At 43.9% G+C, this 20,000-nt stretch overlaps 1 protein-coding gene across 1 annotated transcript in view; it reads left to right on the plus strand.

The window, feature by feature from the left end:
• The window catches only part of LOC311328004 (CUB and sushi domain-containing protein 3-like), a gene marked incomplete at its 3' end in the record, with an annotated part of 605,137 nt that overhangs the window by 487,256 nt on the left and 97,881 nt on the right, over positions 1 to 20,000 (plus strand). Inside the window, 5 exon segments of the mRNA XM_084461116.1 lie at positions 4,354 to 4,478; positions 4,867 to 4,963; positions 7,767 to 7,871; positions 10,265 to 10,383; positions 18,670 to 18,739. Of these exon segments, the coding sequence (XP_084317242.1) occupies positions 4,354 to 4,478; positions 4,867 to 4,963; positions 7,767 to 7,871; positions 10,265 to 10,383; positions 18,670 to 18,739 (516 nt within the window).

The following is a 20,000-nucleotide window of genomic DNA, read 5'->3' on the forward strand; positions in this document are numbered from 1 at the left end:
GTCTGTCTGTCTCTCTCTCTACCTCTGTCTCTCTGTCTCTCTCTACCTCTGTCTCTCTGTCTGTCTCTGTCTCTCTCTATACCTCTCTCTATACCTCTCCCTGTCTGTCTCTGTCTCTCTGTCTGTCTCTGTCTCTCTCTCTACCTCTGTCTGTCTCTGTCTCTCTGTTTGTCTCTGTCTCTCTCTCTACCTCTGCCTGTCTGTCTCTACCTCTGTCTGTCTCTGTCTCTCTGTCTGTCTGTCTCTCCTCCTCTGTCTGTCTCACTGTCTGTCTCTGTCTCTATACCTCTGTCTGTCTCTGTCTGTCTCTGTCTCTCTGTCTGTCTCTGTCTCTCTCTATACCTCTCTCTGTCTGTCTCTGTCTCTCTGTCTGTCTCTGTCTCTCTCTATACCTCTCTCGGTCTGTCTCTACCTCTGTCTGTCTCTGTCTCTCTGTCTGTCTCTCTACCTCTGTCTGTCTCTGTCTCTCTGTCTGTCTCTGTCTCTCTCTATACCTCTCTCGGTCTGTCTCTGTCTCTCTGTCTGTCTCTCTCTCTCTATACCTCTCTCTGTCTGTCTCTGTCTCTCTGTCTGTCTCTCTCTCTCTCTACCTCTGTCTGTTTTTGTCTCTGTCTGTCTGTCTCTGTTTCTCTCTGTACCTCTCTCTGTCTGTCTCTCTATCTGTCTCTCTCTACGCCTGTCTGTCTCTGTCTCTCTGTCTGTCACTGTCTGTCTCTGTCTCTCTCTGTACCTCTCTGTGTCTGTCTCTCTGCCTCTGTCTCTCTGTTTCTGTCTCTGTTTCTGTCTCTCTCTGTCTCTCTCTCTGCCTCTGTCTCTCTCTCTACCTCTGTCTCTGTCTCTCTCTACCTCTGTCTGTCTCTGTCTCTCTCTGTACCTCTCTCTGTCTCTCTCTCTGTCTCTCTCTCTCTGTCTCTCTCTCTGTCTCTCTTTCTCAGCCTCTTTCTCTGTTTCTCTCTGTCAATTCAATTCAATTCAAAGGCTTTGTTGGCATGAAAGATTCAACAATAATTTTGCCAAAGCATCAAAGTACACATTGACCAAGTAATATAAAATACACAATAACACTAATAAGTAATCAATGGATTAAATTAAGATAATGATATATACAGTAGATTACGGTATCAGTAAACAGCAGGTTAAGGCAAGATAATGATCATATTCAGTGGTGTTGTTTTAGTAATTATGTGTCCCTCAGGTTGTGACATGCGGTCACACGTTGTGCAGCTCTGTTTGCTGTGGCTTTCCCATGTCACCCAGCGATGGGACCAACCAATCAAACGTCTCATAGTATTCCACTCTGGTGTCATTATATGTGTCTTAACAGGAAGTGCATCACTGTCTCTACCTCACCTGTTGTGCCGTGACCACCGTCTCTTTCCTCTGTAGCTAGGACCTCTTGTGTCTCTCTGTCTCTCTCTCTCTCTACCTCTCTCCCTCTCTCTACCTCTCTCTTTACCTCTGTCTTTACCTCTCTCTCTGCCTCTCTCTACCTCTCTCTCCATCTCTCTACCTCTCTCTGTCTCTCTCTCTCTACCTCTCTCTTTATCTCTCTCTCTGTCTCTCTACCTCTCTCTTTATCTCTCTCTCTGTCTCTCTCTCTACCTCTCTCTTAACCTCTCTCTCTGTCTCTCTCTACCTCTCTCTTTATCTCTCTCTCTCCCTCTCTCTACCTCTCTCTCTACCTCTCTCTACCTCTCTCTTTATCTCTCTCTCTCTGTCTCTCTCTCTACCTCTCTCTCTACCTCTCTCTACCTCTCTCTTTATCTCTCTCTCTGTCTCTTTCTACCTCTCTCTTTATCTCTCCCTCTCTCTACCTCTCTCTCTCCCTCTCTCTACCTCTCTCTCTCCCTCTCTCTACCTCTCTCTTTATCTCTCTCTCTGTCTCTCTCTCTACCTCTCTCTTTATCTCTCTCTCTGTCTCTCTCTACCTCTCTCTTTATCTCTCTCTCTCTCTACCTCTCTTTACAGTACCTCTCTCTGTCTCTCTCTCTACCTCTCTCTCTCCCTCTCTCTACCGTCTCTCTCACACATGCTCTCTCTCTCTCTACCTCTCTCTACCTCTGTGTGTGTGTGTGTGTGTGTGTGTGTACCCCCAGGCTGTTTAAACACAGTGAATGGCAGTGACCTCCACATGATGGCATCACACACACACACACACACACACACACACACACACGCACACACACACCCTGCTGCTGCCAGAGCGATAGTTGGCAGGTCGTCCAGCGTCAGGGAGGATAGGTTAGGCTGGCGTCTGTCTGGCCCCAAGCGCATCAGCAGACGTCTGGATCTGGGAAGCTTCTGGAAGAGACAGTGGCGTTCGGGTCTCAGCGGGTCTCTGTCATTACTAAATGTGTCCGGGGGGAAAGTCGGAGTGTCGAATATCATTTTGCGATCTATTTTTCCGTTGCTAGCTCGGGAGCCGGACCAAGCTCCCAACTAGCTAACATTCGGAGACGAGGTTTTCAATTTTCATTCAGATGAATTACAAACGTCGATATTATATGTTCTCTGACATCAGTTAGCTCGCCAGCTAGCAACAACAACCAAAAGGTCACAAAATGTTATTAGACAATCAGACGTTTTGTCCAGGCTCAATCTGGCATGAGAGAACCAGCAGGCTGAGACCAGGGTGGTTAGGCCTGTATCTACTGGATGAGACCATGCACCTGGAGAGTGTGTGTGTGTGTGTATTAACATGTGTGTTTGTGTGTGTGTGTGTGTGTGTGTGTGTATGTTTGTGTGTGTGTGTGTGTGTGTGTGTGTGTATTAACATGTGTGTGAGTGTGTGTGTGTGTGTGTGTGTATTAACATGTTTGTGTTTGTTTATTAATGTATGTGTGTATATATATATCTTAACATGTGTGTGTGTGTGTGTGTGTATATATATATATGTTACGGTCAATGTGAGAAAACGGGGAATGTGAGCTTTTCCCGGTTATTGCGCACATTCCCCGACCTCGCGGGGAATGTAGGAGAAACATGTGCGTTTCTCACATCTCCCGGGTAATGTGCACATTCCCCGACCTTGCGGGAGATGTGAGAAATTGGTTAGTATTTCTCACATCTCCCGTACGGTCGGAGATTGTGCACATTAACCGGGAAATGCTTACAATTCCCGACCTTGCGGTAAATCTAGGAAAGCGCAACCGTATGCACAACTTCTGCGCAGCCGGGTGGTGGGAGAGGGCTTATGTGACGCCTCAGATGGCGTGCACCATAAGAGGCACCCACGGTAGTTGGGCTATCGTTACTGGCACACACCTGTGAGAGATTTTTCGTCTTTTCGTCTGTCTTTCGGCTAGCTAACGTGTAGGGTTCCTTTGGAGGTTCCCACCTTCCTGTTGTTGCAATGTTCCTTTTGCGTTTGTTAACTTGATCACCAGTGTAGGCCTATCCTCCTAATACTACTTACACTGTGTGCAGCATAGGCTATATTACTGTTCAAGGTAGACCACAGACTGTTATTAACTGTAGGGGAGGACCGGGACGAATGAAACACTTTTTGGTTTGATCAGATTTACACAGAAATTAATAAAGATGGAGATTACATTTTTTGATGACAAACAACTTGTACATGTCCTTTACTAACCTATTAGTTGTAAGTTTCGTTCTGTGGTGTAACAGTTCAATTCAAGACGGCCGAGAACAGAAGATGTGCATTGTTTCTCTTGTACCTGCCGTGCGGGGCGAGTGAAACAGATGAGTGGGACGAGTGAAACAGTGAGATTATTTTGCTTATTGTGTTGCGTAGCCTCGCGGCTTGTAGGCTAATTATCTTAACTTTCAACACATGTATAATTAGACCCAATTTAATGTTTCCATTAATGCAATTGATGCTATGTATTCGAAAACCATGGGCAAAATGTCAAGCGCCTCTCGTTCTAAGCGCACGAGCCCTCTCCCACCACCCGGCTGCGCAGAGGTTTTGCATACGGTTGGACTTTGCTAGATTTACCGCAAGGTCGGGAATTGTAAGCATTTCCCGGTTAATGTGCACAATCCCCGACCTTGCGGGAGATGTGAGAAATACTAACCAATTTCTCACATCTCCCGCAAGGTCGGGGAATGTGCACATTACCCGGGAGATGTGAGAAACGCACATGTTTCTCCTACATTCCCCGCGAGGTCGGGGAATGTGCGCAATAACCGGGAAAAGCTCACATTCCCCGTTTTCTCACATTGACCGTAACATATATATTAACATGTGTGTGTGTGTGTGTGTGTGTATTAACATGTTTGTGTTTGTTTATTAATGTGTGTGTGTGTGTATATATTTATATATATTAACATGTGTGTGTGTGTGTGTGTGTGTGTGTGTGTGTGTGTGTGTGTGTGTGTGTCCTCTCTCAGTCCCGTGTGGAGGGGGGCTGACAGAACGCAGGGGGACCATCCTGTCCCCCGGATACCCTGAGCCCTATGACAACAACCAGAACTGTGTGTGGAAGGTCTCAGTTCCCGAGGGGGCTGGAATACAGGTAGGACCCGGGCTGTAGTCCTTCCCTTCACCTGCTGTAGTTCTACTCACCGCACACTGGACACAGCACAACTATGCAGATTTCCAGCATCAGACAGTTTAATGTAACAAACACTATCTTTTTCTTGCACCCCCCCCCCAACCCCCTCTCTATCACACACACACACACACATCCTCTCTCCTTTCTCTCTATCTCTTTCTATCTCTCTTTCTCTATCTCTTTCTCTATCTCTCTCTCTCTTTCTATCTCTCTCTCTTTCTCTTTCTCTTTCTCTTTCTCTTTCTCTTTCTCTTTCTCTTTCTCTCTCTCTCTATTTCTCTATCTCTCTATCTCTCTTTCTCTCTCTCTCTCTCTCTCTCTCTCTCTCTCTCTCTCTCTCTCCCTCCAGATCCAGGTGGTGAGCTTTGCTACAGAGCATAACTGGGACTCTCTGGACTTCTACGATGGAGCAGACAACCACGCCCCTCGACTGGGCAGCTACTCTGGTAAATTACTCACTACTAACTACTCCTCTAATGCTGTGTTCACACCGGGCGCGGCGAGAAGATTTGCGCCGCCCAGTTCGCCCCAATCTCACTGTGGGATCAATGGGCGAATCCGCCACGGAAAGTAAAAAAAATTTTTTTGCAAATGTCGCCGAGCGGTGAATCTTGGCCGCCGGGTTCGGCGATTCGCGCCTCCCGCTGCCCAGTTCACGCAAATTGTATTGACTTTCTATGTAAACTCGCCGCACCGCCGGAAAAATGCACCCGGTGTGAACACAGCATAACTACTATTACTGAACCTCACATACTAACAACTACTACTCTAACTACTATTACTGAACCTCACATACTAACAACTACTACTCTAACTACTATTACTGAACCTCACATACTAACAACTACTACTCTAACTACTATTACTGAACCTCACATACTAACAACTACTACTCTAACTACTATTACTGAACCTCACATACTAACAACTACTACTCTAACTACTATTACTGAACCTCACATACTAACAACTACTACTCTAACTACTATTACTGAACCTCACATACTAACAACTACTACTTTAACTACTATTACTGAACCTCACATACTAACAACTACTACTCTAACTACTATTACTGAACCTCACATACTAACAACTACTACTCTAACTACTATTACTGAACCTCACATACTAACAACTACTACTCTAACTACTATTACTGAACCTCACATACTAACAACTACTACTTTAACTACTATTATTGAACCTCACATACTAACAACTACTACTCTAACTACTATTACTGAACCTCACATACTAACAACTACTACTCTAACTACTATTACTGAACCTCACATACTAACAACTACTACTCTAACTACTATTACTGAACCTCACATACTAACAACTACTACTTTAACTACTATTATTGAACCTCACATACTAACAACTACTACTCTAACTACTATTACTGAACCTCACATACTAACAACTACTACTCTAACTACTATTACTGAACCTCACATACTAACAACTACTACTCTAACTACTAATACTGAACCTCACATACTAACAACTACTACTCTAACTACTATTACTGAACCTCACATACTAACAACTACTACTCTAACTACTATTACTGAACCTCACATACTAACAACTACTACTCTAACTACTATTACTGAACCTCACATACTAACAACTACTACTCTAACTACTATTACTGAACCTCACATACTAACAACTACTACTCTAACTACTATTATTGAACCTCACATACTAACAACTACTACTCTAACTACTATTACTGAACCTCACATACTAACAACTATTACTCTAACTACTATTATTGAACCTCACATACTAACAACTATTACTCTAAAGCCCCAAACGCACTGGAAGAGTCAATTGACGCGCTTCATTTGACTCGCCTCATTTGACACTCCTTTCAGCTTTGATAGGGAGCTGATTTAATTAAGATTGATTCGTCCCCATTTGACGCTCCAAAATGTAAACAAGTTCGGAGTAGAAGCGTCAAGGCAGTTTGACTCGCCTCAAAGCGCTTTTGGTGCGTGATCGGCCATTTAAAACAATTGGTGTACTTCAAAACGCTAGCGTCAGACTCTTCTATTACTGAACTACTATTACTGAACCTCACATACTAACAACTACTACTCTAACTACTATTACTGAACCTCACATACTAACAACTACTAATCTAACTACTGTTACTGAACCTCACATACTATCAACTACTATTCTAACTACTATTACTGAACCTCACATACTAACAACTACTACTCTAACTACTATTACTGAACCTCACATACTAACAACTACTACTCTAACTACTATTACTGAACCTCACATACTAACAACAACTACTCTAACTACTATTACTGAACCTCACATACTAACAACTACTACTCTAACTACTATTACTGAACCTCACATACTAACAACTACTACTCTTACTACTATTACTGAACCTCACATACTAACAACTACTACTCTAACTACTATTACTGAACCTCACATACTAACAACTACTACTCTAACTACTTTTACTGAACCTCACATACTAACAAATACTACTCTAACTACTATTACTGAACCTCACATACTAACAACTACTACTCTAACTACTTTTACTGAACCTCACATACTAACAACTACTACTCTACTATTACTGAACCTCACATACTAACAAGTACTACTCTAACTACTATTACTGAACCTCACATACTAACAACTACTACTCTAACTACTAATACTGAACCTCACATACTAACAACTACTACTCTAACTACTATTACTGAACCTCACATACTAACAACTACTACTCTAACTACTATTACTGAACCTCACATACTAACAACTACTACTCTAACTACTATTACTGAACCTCACATACTAACAACTACTACTCTAACTACTATTACTGAACCTCACATACTAACAACTACTACTCTAACTACTATTACTGAACCTCACATACTAACAACTACTACTCTAACTACTATTACTGAACCTCACATACTAACAACTACTACTCTAACTACTATTACTGAACCTCACATACTAACAACTACTACTCTAACTACTATTACTGAACCTCACATACTAACAACTACTACTCTAACTACTATTACTGAACCTCACATACTAACAACTACTATAACTACTAATACTGAACCTCACATACTAACAACTACTACTCTAACTACTATTACTGAACCTCACATACTAACAACTACTACTCTATCTAAGAACCTAATCTATCTCTGTCTCCCTCCCTCTCCCCTCCAGGCACCACCATCCCTCAGCTCCTCAACAGCACGTCCAACAACCTCTACCTGAGCTTCAGCTCCGACATCAGTGTCTCAGCCGCCGGCTTCCACCTGGAGTACACAGGTAAGACTACACTACCCACCATGCACCTTGAGTACACAGGTAAGACTACACTACCCACCATGCACCTCGAGTACACAGGTAAGACTACACTACCCACCATGCACCTGGAGTACACAGGTAAGACTACACTACCCACCATGCACCTGGAGTACACAGGTAAGACTACACTACCCACCATGCACCTCGAGTACACAGGTAAGACTACACTACCCACCATGCACCTGGAATACACAGGTAAGACTACACTACCCATCATGCACCTGGAGTACACTGGTAAGACTTCTGTACACTACCCACCATGCACCTGGAGTACACTGTTAAGACTACCGTACACTACCCACCATGCACTTGGCGTACACTGGTAAGACTACACTACCCACCATGCACCTGTAGTACACAGGCATTACTACACTACCCGCCATGCACCTGGAGTGTGTGTGTGTGTGTCAGTGGCGGCTGGTGACTCAAAAAACTGAGGAGGACAGGAGGAAGAGAGGATAACCGCCCATGGGCACCGGGGGGCACTTTCCCTCAGTCAGTTATTTGAAATATCAGCTTTAAAATGATTTACAGTCAATTTTAACATATGAAAAACTGAATAACACTTTCTTTAACTACATGCAGCATTTATTTATCATATTCATCATCAAATATAACAAAACAACAATAAAACATTGTAAGCAATAGTTGTTGTAATGGATTGTAGTCTTCTCTAAAGAAAGAAAATAATTGATATTGGTGAGGTGCTGGAGAGGTTAGGTGATGTATGAAAAATGATTTTGATTAGGGGACACTGAGGTGTGCTGGCTCTCAAACAGTTTGTTGGCAAATAGATTTGACAACTGGGCAATGGAATACGTTGCACAGCAAATGCAGTATCCAACAGTTCACTCATGGCTAGCTAGCAATGGTACAGCTATGGGATTAGCTAATTTGGGTTGCTGTCAAAGCTGCCACTCTTATGTTGCTATAGCCTACAATTATCAGAACAATATGAACATTCAGTTGAAAGTTTTCCATCCACCATCCATCACTGAATGAGGAATAAGCACCGCAAAGCGATCAATTCTCACGCAAGCCGGAGCCAGGCTGTTCAGTGCATTTCTCCAATCCGGTGTTGCGACCCAGTCTCTAGAAATGTTTTGGACGAGTTGCCGACAGTTTGCGCCTCCAGCCAATCAGCAGCCTGCCTATGCCAGCCTGACGTGCACCTCGTAGCCCCCGTAGATAACGTTATCAGCTATAGACAGCCAATGGAACAGTCGTGTTCAGACGGCTCTAGCTCAAAAAGCATTTATGTCAGCTTGGATATTTAGATGGCTCGAATCAAGACAAATAGACGAACAGTTTGATGTATAATATGTCCCATAATACTTTCGGATGTATTATATATAGTATCCGTGAGCTACGAACACACAAAAAGTCTCCAATGGCACAGGGAAGAGATACACAGACATCAACGCTGACTCAATCGGCCTTCATTGTGGTAAATCTGGAATCTGGAATGTGATTGGACTAACAAAATGTCAATATCTGAATCCTGTTCAGACAGGGCCGGTAACTGTCCTCCCTTGCGGTAATTTTTCAGCGTTTTGGCCAATCACAAATTAGCATGAAAAAGTAGCATTACATTGATTTAATATAAAAGAACCCGCCCTAAAGGAGGCTAGCCTCCCTTCCATAGATATCTATGGGTCCTCCAGCTGCATGTTATAGATGTCACTGTTGGAGCTTTAGAATTTCAATAATGGGTTTTTATCCATAGGGAAAACCTGCTTTATGAACAAAACTGAGATAATATGAAATATTAATTATAAATAAATAAATGCATATATATTATATTATTATCCCTCTCTTCTCTCCAAAAACTGAGGAGGACTGTCCTCCCCTGCCTCAATGGACGAGCCTCCTCTGGTGTGTGTGTAGTATTGTCTAACCCCCCTCTCTCTCTCTCTCTCTCTCTCTCACTCTCTCTCTCTCTCTCTCTCTCTCTCTCTCTCACTCTCTCTCTCTCTCTCTCTCCCTCTCTCTCTCCCTCTCTCTCTCTCTCTCTCTCTCTCTCTCCCTCTTACTCGCTCTCTCTCTCTCTCTCTCTCTCCCTCTCACTCTCTCTCTCTCCCTCTCACTCTCTCTCTCTCCCTCTCTCTCTCTCTCCCTCTCACTCTCTCTCTCTCCCTCTCTCTCTCTCTCTCTCTCACTCTCTCTCTCCCTCACTCTCTCTCCCTCTCTCTCTCTCCCTCTCTCTCTCTCTCTCTCTCTCTCTCTCTCTCTCTCTCACTCTCTCTCTCTCTCTCTCTCTCTCTCTCCCTCTCTCCCTCTCTCTCTCTCTCTCTCTCTCTCTCTCTCTCTCTCTCTCCCTCTCTCTCTCTCTCTCTCTCTCTCTCTCTCTCCAGCGATAGGTCTGGAGTCATGTCCGGAGCCCCAGACCCCCAGCTACGGGGTGAAGGTGGGGGAGCGCTACATGGTGGGAGATGTGCTCCTGTTCCAGTGTGAGCAGGGATACTCCCTACAGGTACATATCACAAGCACCAGCAGGGCTAGGGTTGATGGTTCCATTCCCTCTAGGACCCTGTACACTATGGTGCCACATGGTAGGTCCCAGGGGCGGACTGGGACCATAAATCTCACCGGGAGTTTCATAACCATGGTGGCCCAACAACATAAGTCATTACTATGATTTACATATGATGACTCATCTGGTTTACTTCCGTACCTGAAGAAGGCCACGTTGGCCGAAACGTTGCGCTTTAATACATCTCTTGGGAGCTTTCTTCTTTTTTCAGTTGTATAATTTATGGTCGAGCACCTGTCACTTTTCTCTCTTGGATGTGTGTGTATTTTCCGCTACTATTATAACTTCCGCTATTTGCACTCTAACTATACAATATATGTACTATACAACAATATAACTGCCACAGTGGACACGAATAAACACACTGAGCTGAATGATGCAACAACACAGAACTATTATCCTGAACTATTATCCTGGCATACCGTACCTGCTCTGGATCTGTTAGCATGTGCTCCTCCTCACGGCTGGAAATAAATGTTCATGGGAGCATATGGAGGATTGTGTTTCCAGTCTACTTGTCAGGCCCCTACTTCTGTCCAGCGCCTACAGTAGAGCTCATCACTTTTGAATGTGCGCACTTTTTAAACCGTTTTTCATCTCCCCCTCACAGGGGGCTAGCAGCAGCGCTAGCAGCAACAGCAGTTGGGTTTGAGGCTGTTTGCAGGGCTAATAAATCTGGGATCATGTTTTGCAGCATTCGTCTCTAAAGCTTAAATTTCGTTTTCAGCTCACAGCTTTTCCGACGCTTCTCTGCGCTTCTCCTGGTCCATTTTGTGTGCGTCTGTGCCGAGACGGGAGCCGGGGTCCAGACGTTCGGATGCGCTTTGAAGTTCTCAGCAGAGTGAAACGAGTTGACAGTTGTCTACAGGCTACCCACACTGGGAGGGTTGATGGCGTTCTCACTCTCAGGGAAGACACTGTTGTGATTGGTTTCCTAGGCTAGTGATAGCTTTTCAAATAATAATAATAATAATAATACGCTTTTTTTTAAGGTGTGTTTTTGTTTGTTTGTTGTTAATCCTACCGGTCCACACACAGCACCGGCCCAATGGGAAAACCCCCGGAGGTCTCTGTGGCCGACCCGCCCCTGGTACTGTAGGTCCAGTGTGAGGTCTCTGTGGCCGACCCGCCCCTGGTACTGTAGGTCCAGTGTGAGTTCTCTGTGACCGACCCGCCCCTGGTACTGTAGGTCCAGTGTGAGGTCTCTGTGGCTGACCCGCCCCTGGTACTGTAGGTCCAGTGTGAGTTCTCTGTGGCCGACCCACCCCTGGTACTGTAGGTCCAGTGTGAGCAGGAACACTCTTCTTCAGATTCAGACCTTATTGGTCCCAAGTAGGGCAACTCATTTGCAGCTTATACGCAATTCATACACACAGAACTTAAAAATTCACAGGCGAGGTAGTTTTATGTCAAAGACCACATCAACATAAAAGGTAGTATATGTCAGAGACAGGGGTTAGGGTTAGGTAGTTATGTGTCAGAGATAGGGGTTAGGGTTAGGTAGTTATAGGGGTTAGGGTTAGGTAGTTATAAGGGTTAGGGTTAGGTAGTTATAAGGGTTAGGTAGTTATAAGGGTTAGGGTTAGGTAGTTATAAGGGTTAGGTAGTTATAAGGGTTAGGGTTAGGTAGTTATAGGGGTTAGGGTTAGGTAGTTATAAGGGTTAGGGTTAGGTAGTTATAGGGGTTATGGTTAGGTAGTTATAAGGGTTAGGGTTAGGTAGTTATAAGGGTTAGGGTTAGGTAGTTATAGGGGTTAGGGTTAGGTAGTTATAAGGGTTAGGTAGTTATAGGGGTTAGGGTTAGGTAGTTATAGGGGTTAGGGTTAGGTAGTTATAAGGGTTAGGGTTAGGTAGTTATAGGGGTTATGGTTAGGTAGTTATAAGGGTTAGGGTTAGGTAGTTATAAGGGTTAGGGTTAGGTAGTTATAGGGGTTAGGTAGTTATAGGGGTTAGGGTTAGGTAGTTATAGGGGTTAGGGTTAGGTAGTTATAGGGGTTAGGGTTAGGTAGTTATAGGGGTTAGGGTTAGGTAGTTATAGGGGTTATGGTTAGGTAGTTATAAGGGTTAGGGTTAGGTAGTTATAAGGGTTAGGGTTAGGTAGTTATAAGGGTTAGGTAGTTATAGGGGTTAGGGTTAGGTAGTTATAGGGGTTAGGGTTAGGTAGTTATAAGGGTTAGGGTTAGGTAGTTATAGGGCTTAGGGTTAGGTAGTTATAAGGGTTAGGGTTAGGTAGTTATAGGGGTTAGGTAGTTATAAGGGTTAGGGTTAGGTAGTTATAGGGGTTAGGGTTAGGTAGTTATAAGGGTTAGGGTTAGGTAGTTATAAGGGTTAGGTAGTTATAGGGGTTAGGGTTAGGTAGTTATAAGGGTTAGGGTTAGGTAGTTATAAGGGTTAGGGTTAGGTAGTTATAAGGGTTAGGTAGTTATAAGGGTTAGGGTTAGGTAGTTATAAGGCTTAGGGTTAGGTAGTTATAGGGGTTAGGTAGTTATAGGGGTTAGGTAGTTATAAGGGTTAGGGTTAGGTAGTTATAGGGGTTAGGGTTAGGTAGTTATAAGGGTTAGGGTTAGGTAGTTATAGGGGTTAGGGTTAGGTAGTTATAGGGGTTATGGTTAGGTAGTTATAAGGGTTAGGGTTAGGTAGTTATAAGGGTTAGGGTTAGGTAGTTATAAGGGTTAGGTAGTTATAGGGGTTAGGGTTAGGTAGTTATAGGGGTTAGGGTTAGGTAGTTATAAGGGTTAGGGTTAGGTAGTTATAGGGGTTAGGGTTAGGTAGTTATAAGGGTTAGGGTTAGGTAGTTATAGGGGTTAGGGTTAGGTAGTTATAGGGGTTAGGGTTAGGTAGTTATAAGGGTTAGGGTTAGGTAGTTATAAGGGTTAGGGTTAGGTAGTTATAGGGGTTAGGGTTAGGTAGTTATAAGGGTTAGGGTTAGGTAGTTATAGGGGTTAGGGTTAGGTAGTTATAGGGGTTAGGGTTAGGTAGTTATAAGGGTTAGGGTTAGGTAGTTATAAGGGTTAGGGTTAGGTAGCTATAGGGGTTAGGGTTAGGTAGTTATAAGGGTTAGGGTTAGGTAGTTATAAGGGTTAGGGTTAGGTAGTTATAAGGGTTAGGGTTAGGTAGTTATAAGGGTTAGGGTTAGGTAGTTATAAGGGTTAGGGTTAGGTAGTTATAAGGGTTAGGGTTAGGTAGTTATAGGGGTTAGGTAGTTATAAGGGTTAGGGTTAGGTAGTTATAGGGGTTAGGGTTAGGTAGTTATAAGGGTTAGGTAGTTATAAGGGTTAGGGTAGGTAGTTATAGGGGTTAGGGTTAGGTAGTTATAAGGGTTAGGGTTAGGTAGTTATAAGGGTTAGGTAGTTATAGGGGTTAGGGTTAGGTAGTTATAGGGGTTAGAGTTAGGTAGTTATAAGGGTTAGGGTTAGGTAGTTATAAGGGTTAGGGTTAGGTAGTTATAGGGGTTAGGGTTAGGTAGTTATAAGGGTTAGGGTTAGGTAGTTATAGGGGTTAGGGTTAGGTAGTTATAAGGGTTAGGGTTAGGTAGTTATAAGGGTTAGGGTTAGGTAGTTATAGGGGTTAGGGTTAGGTAGTTATAGGGGTTAGGGTTAGGTAGTTATAAGGGTTAGGGTTAGGTAGTTATAGGGGTTAGGGTTAGGTAGTTATAGGGGTTAGGGTTAGGTAGTTATAAGGGTTAGGGTTAGGTAGTTATAGGGGTTAGGGTTAGGTAGTTATAGGGGTTAGGGTTAGGTAGTTATAAGGGTTAGGGTTAGGTAGTTATAGGGGTTAGGTAGTTATAAGGGTTAGGGTTAGGTAGTTATAGGGGTTAGGGTTAGGTAGTTATAGGGGTTAGGTAGTTATAAGGGTTAGGGTTAGGTAGTTATAAGGGTTAGGGTAGGTAGTTATAAGGGTTAGGGTTAGGTAGTTATAGGGGTTAGGGTTAGGTAGTTATAAGGGTTAGGGTTAGGTAGTTATAGGGGTTAGGGTTAGGTAGTTATAGGGGTTAGGGTTAGGTAGTTATAAGGGTTAGGGTTAGGTAGTTATAGGGCTTAGGGTTAGGTAGTTATAGGGGTTAGGGTTAGGTAGTTATAGGGGTTAGGTAGTTATAAGGGTTAGGGTTAGGTAGTTATAGGGGTTAGGGTTAGGTAGTTATAAGGGTTAGGGTTAGGTAGTTATAGGGCTTAGGGTTAGGTAGTTATAGGGGTTAGGGTTAGGTAGTTATAGGGGTTAGGTAGTTATAAGGGTTAGGGTTAGGTAGTTATAGGGGTTAGGGTTAGGTAGTTATAAGGGTTAGGGTTAGGTAGTTATAAGGGTTAGGGTTAGGTAGTTATAGGGGTTAGGGTTAGGTAGTTATAGGGGTTAGGTAGTTATAGGGGTTAGGGTTAGGTAGTTATAGGGGTTAGGGTTAGGTAGTTATAGGGGTTAGGTAGTTATAAGGGTTAGGGTTAGGTAGTTATAGGGGTTAGGGTTAGGTAGTTATAAGGGTTAGGGTTAGGTAGTTATAGGGGTTAGGGTTAGGTAGTTATAGGGGTTAGGGTTAGGTAGTTATAAGGGTTAGGGTTAGGTAGTTATAGGGGTTAGGGTTAGGTAGTTATAAGGGTTAGGTAGTTATAGGGGTTAGGTAGTTATAAGGGTTAGGGTTAGGTAGTTATAAGGGTTAGGGTTAGGTAGTTATAAGGGTTAGGGTTAGGGTTAGGTAGTTTTAGGGGTTAGGGTTAGGTAGTTATAGGGGTTAGGGTTAGGGTTAGGTAGTTATAAGGGTTAGGGTTAGGTAGTTATAGGGGTTAGGGTTAGGTAGTTATAGGGGTTAGGGTTAGGTAGTTATAGGGGTTAGGGTTAGGTAGTTATAGGGGTTAGGGTTAGGTAGTTATAGGGGTTAGGGTTAGGTAGTTATAGGGGTTAGGGTTAGGTAGTTATAGGGGTTAGGGTTAGGTAGTTATAAGGGTTAGGGTTAGGTAGTTATAGGGGTTAGGGTTAGGTAGTTATAAGGGTTAGGGTTAGGTAGTTATAAGGGTTAGGGTTAGGTAGTTATAGGGGTTAGGGTTAGGTAGTTATAGGGGTTAGGGTTAGGTAGTTATAAGGGTTAGGGTTAGTTAGTTATAAGGGTTAGGGTTAGGTAGTTATAGGGGTTAGGGTTAGGTAGTTATAAGGGTTAGGTAGTTATAGGGGTTAGGGTTAGGTAGTTATAGGGGTTAGGGTTAGGTAGTTATAAGGGTTAGGTAGTTATAGGGGTTAGGTAGTTATAGGGGTTAGGGTTAGGTAGTTATAAGGGTTAGGGTTAGGTAGTTATAAGGGTTAGGGTTAGGTAGTTATAAGGGTTAGGGTTAGGTAGTTATAAGGGTTAGAGTTAGGTAGTTATAGGGGTTAGGTAGTTATAGGGTTTAGGTAGTTATAAGGGTTAGGGTTAGGTAGTTATAGGGGTTATGGTTAGGTAGTTATAAGGGTTAGGGTTAGGTAGTTATAGGGGTTAGGTAGTTATAAGGGTTAGGGTTAGGTAGTTATAGGGGTTAGGGTTAGGTAGTTATAGGGGTTAGGTAGTTATAAGGGTTAGGGTTAGGTAGTTATAGGGGTTAGGGTTAGGTAGTTATAAGGGTTAGGGTTAGGTAGTTATAAGGGTTAGGGTTAGGTAGTTATAGGGGTTAGGGTAAGTTAGTTATAAGGGTTAGGGTTAGGTAGCTATAGGGGTTAGGGTTAGGTAGTTATAAGGGTTAGGGTTAGGTAGTTATAAGGGTTAGGGTTAGGTAGTTATAAGGGTTAGGGTTAGGTAGTTATAAGGGTTAGGGTTAGGTAGTTATAGGGGTTAGGGTTAGGTAGTTATAGGGGTTAGGTAGTTATAAGGGTTAGGGTTAGGTAGTTATAGGGGTTAGGGTAAGTTAGTTATAAGGGTTAGGGTTAGGTAGCTATAGGGGTTAGGGTTAGGTAGTTATAAGGGTTAGGGTTAGGTAGTTATAAGGGTTAGGGTTAGGTAGTTATAAGGCTTAGGGTTAGGTAGTTATAGGGGTTAGGTAGTTATAGGGGTTAGGTAGTTATAAGGGTTAGGGTTAGGTAGTTATAAGGGTTAGGGTTAGGTAGTTATAGGGGTTAGGGTTAGGTAGTTATAGGGGTTAGGGTTAGGTAGTTATAGGGGTTAGGGTTAGGTAGTTATAGGGGTTAGGGTTAGGTAGGGGTTAGGGTTAGGTAGTTATAAGGGTTAGGGTTAGGTAGTTATAGGGGTTAGGGTTAGGTAGTTATAGGGGTTAGGGTTAGGTAGGGGTTAGGGTTAGTTAGTTATAGGGGTTAGGGTTAGGTAGTTATAGGGGTTAGGGTTAGGTAGTTATAGGGGTTAGGGTTAGGTAGTTATAGGGGTTATGGTTAGGTAGTTATAAGGGTTAGGGTTAGGTAGTTATAAGGGTTAGGGTTAGGTAGTTATAAGGGTTAGGATTAGGTAGTTATAAGGGTTAGGGTTAGGTAGTTATAGGGGTTAGGGTTAGGTAGTTATAAGAGTTAGGGTTAGGTAGTTATAGGTATATATACTGTATACTGTAGTCGGGGACAACACATCAACACACACACACCGTGGGTCAGTACTGGAAAAAACAACGGGCAGCAGTAAATAAAACAGATCATTACTTACAGCTCCAATAACCGAGTTTAAAAGAGTGCAGCGGTGATTTAAAACGATGAGGGTCGGCGCTCGACAGCCGGGAGGCGGGAGGAATGAAGGATCTAGAACAGCCATTTGTTCTCCTTAAGGGGTGCTTGGTACGGCGAGCCTGGGGGCATGGCGGTGCTCTTCGCCAGATGAGACGTGGTCAGACGGCTTCCCGGGCCATCTGCCCCTCCCGGAGGGAGCGCCTGTCCCTTCGCTGGGCCAATTATCTGGGAGCAGACTTTTCACAATAGCGTTTAGGCTATCCTTGGCCTTCACAGACAAGCTACTATACCAGCAAATAAATGAGGCGTCTGGAAGACTCTGTCAGATCCAGCGAGCTCCGGAGCCCGAGGATTGTTGGTCTGGTCCCGCCAGGACCGTGCATGTATCTCTTAACCGTATGTTGAATGATTTATAGATGGATGAATAATTGATTATTTACTGTTCGTACGCTGTATGTCTGGAATGCTAAATTATGAAATCCCCTCTGGTCTGGCTGCAGTGCCCAGGGGTATTGAACTTAAAACATGTATGACTTGTTCTGTCCTGGTGCGTATGAACATCTATATTCTGTTCTGTCCTGGTCCATATGAACATGTTAGACTGTTCTGTCCTGGTCCGTATGAACATGTATGACTGTTGTTCTGTTGTTATGTCCTGGTCCATATGAACATGTATGACTGTTCTGTCCTGGTCCGTATGAACATGTATGACTGTTCTGTCCTGGTCCGTATGAACATGTATGACTGTTCTGTCCTGGTCATATGAACATGTATGTTCTGTTCTGTCCTGGTCGTATGAACATGTATGTTCTGTTCTGTCCTGGTGCGTATGAACATGTATGACTGTTCTGTCCTGGTCCGTATGAACATGTTAGACTGTTCTGTCCTGGTGCGTATGAACATGTTAGACTGTTCTGTCCTGGTCCGTATGAACATGTATGACTTGTTCTGTCCTGGTGCGTATGAACATGTTAGACTGTTCTGTCCTGGTCCGTATGAACATGTTAGACTGTTCTGTCCTGGTCCGTATGAACATGTTAGACTGTTCTGTCCTGGTCGTATGAACATGTATGACTGTTCTGTCCTGGTCGTATGAACATGTATGACTGTTCTGTCCTGGTCATATGAACATGTATGTTCTGTTCTGTCCTGGTCCGTATGAACATGTATGACTGTTGTTCTGTCCTGGTCGTATGAACATGTATGACTGTTGTTCTGTTGTTCTGTCCTGGTCGTATGAACATGTATGTTCTGTTCTGTTTTGGTCAGTATGAACATGTAACATAGATGTTTTCTCCAGGACCGTGACAAGTGGGGATGACTGTAAACTAGTTCTGCAGTACTGTGTGTATGTTGACTCCTCCCTGTCTGTCTCTCTCTCTCTCCCTGTCTGTCTCTCTCTCCCTCTCTCTGGCTCTCAACCCTCTCTCTCACTCTCTCTTTCTCTCTGTCCCTCCATCTCTTTTTCTCTCCCTCTCTCTCTCTCTCTCTCTCTCTCTCTCTCTCTCTCTCTGTCTCTCTCACTTTGTCTCCCCCCTCCCTCTCTCTGGCTCTCAACCCTCTCTCTCTCTCTCTCTCTCTCTCCCTCTCCCTCTCTGTTACCAGGGAAACGCCCATATCACCTGTATGCCCGGACCAGTCCGGCGCTGGAACTACCCTGTTCCCCTCTGTCTGGGTAGGACACCACTACTGTGTGTGTGTGTGTGTGTGTGTGTGTGTGTGTGTGTGTGTGTGTGTGTGTGTGTGTGTGTGTGTGTGTGTGTGTGCATTTGCAAATGTAATATGCATGTATTGTGATTGACACATGTGTGGAGGTGCTCATAGAGCCCTGAGTATAGGCGGTGAGATGGTAGAGACAAATTTCCCCCCCCCCACCCCCTCACACACACACACACACACACACACACACACACACACACACACACACACACACATATCACCTCTGCCCAGTGAGAGCCAGCTGAACTGTGCAAGTCCCTACTCACTTCATCCAGAGCTCTCTCTCTCTCTCTCCCTCCCTCTCTCTCTCTGTCTCTCCTTCTCTCTCTATGTCTCCCTCTCTGTCTCTCTCTCTCTGTCTCTCTCTCTCTCTCTTTCTCTCTCTCTCTCTCTCTCTCTCTCTCTCTCTCTCCATCACACAACTAAGAACTGAACTAACAACTCTCAACGGAGGCGTCATCCAGGCAGGATCCCAACCATCAACACACACACACACACACACACTCTGATCCGACCCCGCCCCTGGACATTTGACTGTCCTTTGCTGTCTGAGAGTGATGCCTTAACTATCATCTCCCATATGACACACACAGAAACACACACACGCACACACACACACACACACACATACTGTATAAAACTCCTCAAAGGTTGTTCAAAAACTTTATTTTGGTTGATTATTTCTCACCTTTAATAATAGCACTTGGTATTGTATTTTATATCGTTGGAAAGCCTGATTACTCACCTTTACAATGAAGTACAACTTGTAAGGATCGTTCATACATGGAATGAACAACACAGCTAAACGTGTGGGTAGCGCCCCCCAAAAATGTGCCAAAAACCCCTGCAATATTGTTCTGTTGTGGCTGCGTATGGATCTTCACACGCTACTGAGGTCCCTGACAGTGTAAAATGAATGAAGTGTAAAAAAAAAAAAGGCCAATATGTGTTTTTTTCCTTATTACCGTGGGAGAGTGCAATCATCCAATCCACCAAGCAACTCAAAACAAGAGTGAATACCAGCAGAAGAGTGCTGCCCACGGGTTTAGCTGTGTTGCTCATTGCTCAAATAATCGACCGAAATAACAGTTGAGAACTTTTTTTGAGGAGTATATATGGACACAAGTACCCCCAAGCCTCTTTGAAGGTGTGTTCAGGCCCAGAGCCCTTCTTCTGTCGGTTCTGTCTCCAGATCTCTCCTGCCGGGGTGAGCATCT

Source organism: Borostomias antarcticus, assembly GCF_949987555.1.
Source record: "Borostomias antarcticus genome assembly, chromosome: 36".
Taxonomy (NCBI): Eukaryota; Metazoa; Chordata; class Actinopteri; order Stomiiformes; family Stomiidae; genus Borostomias; species Borostomias antarcticus.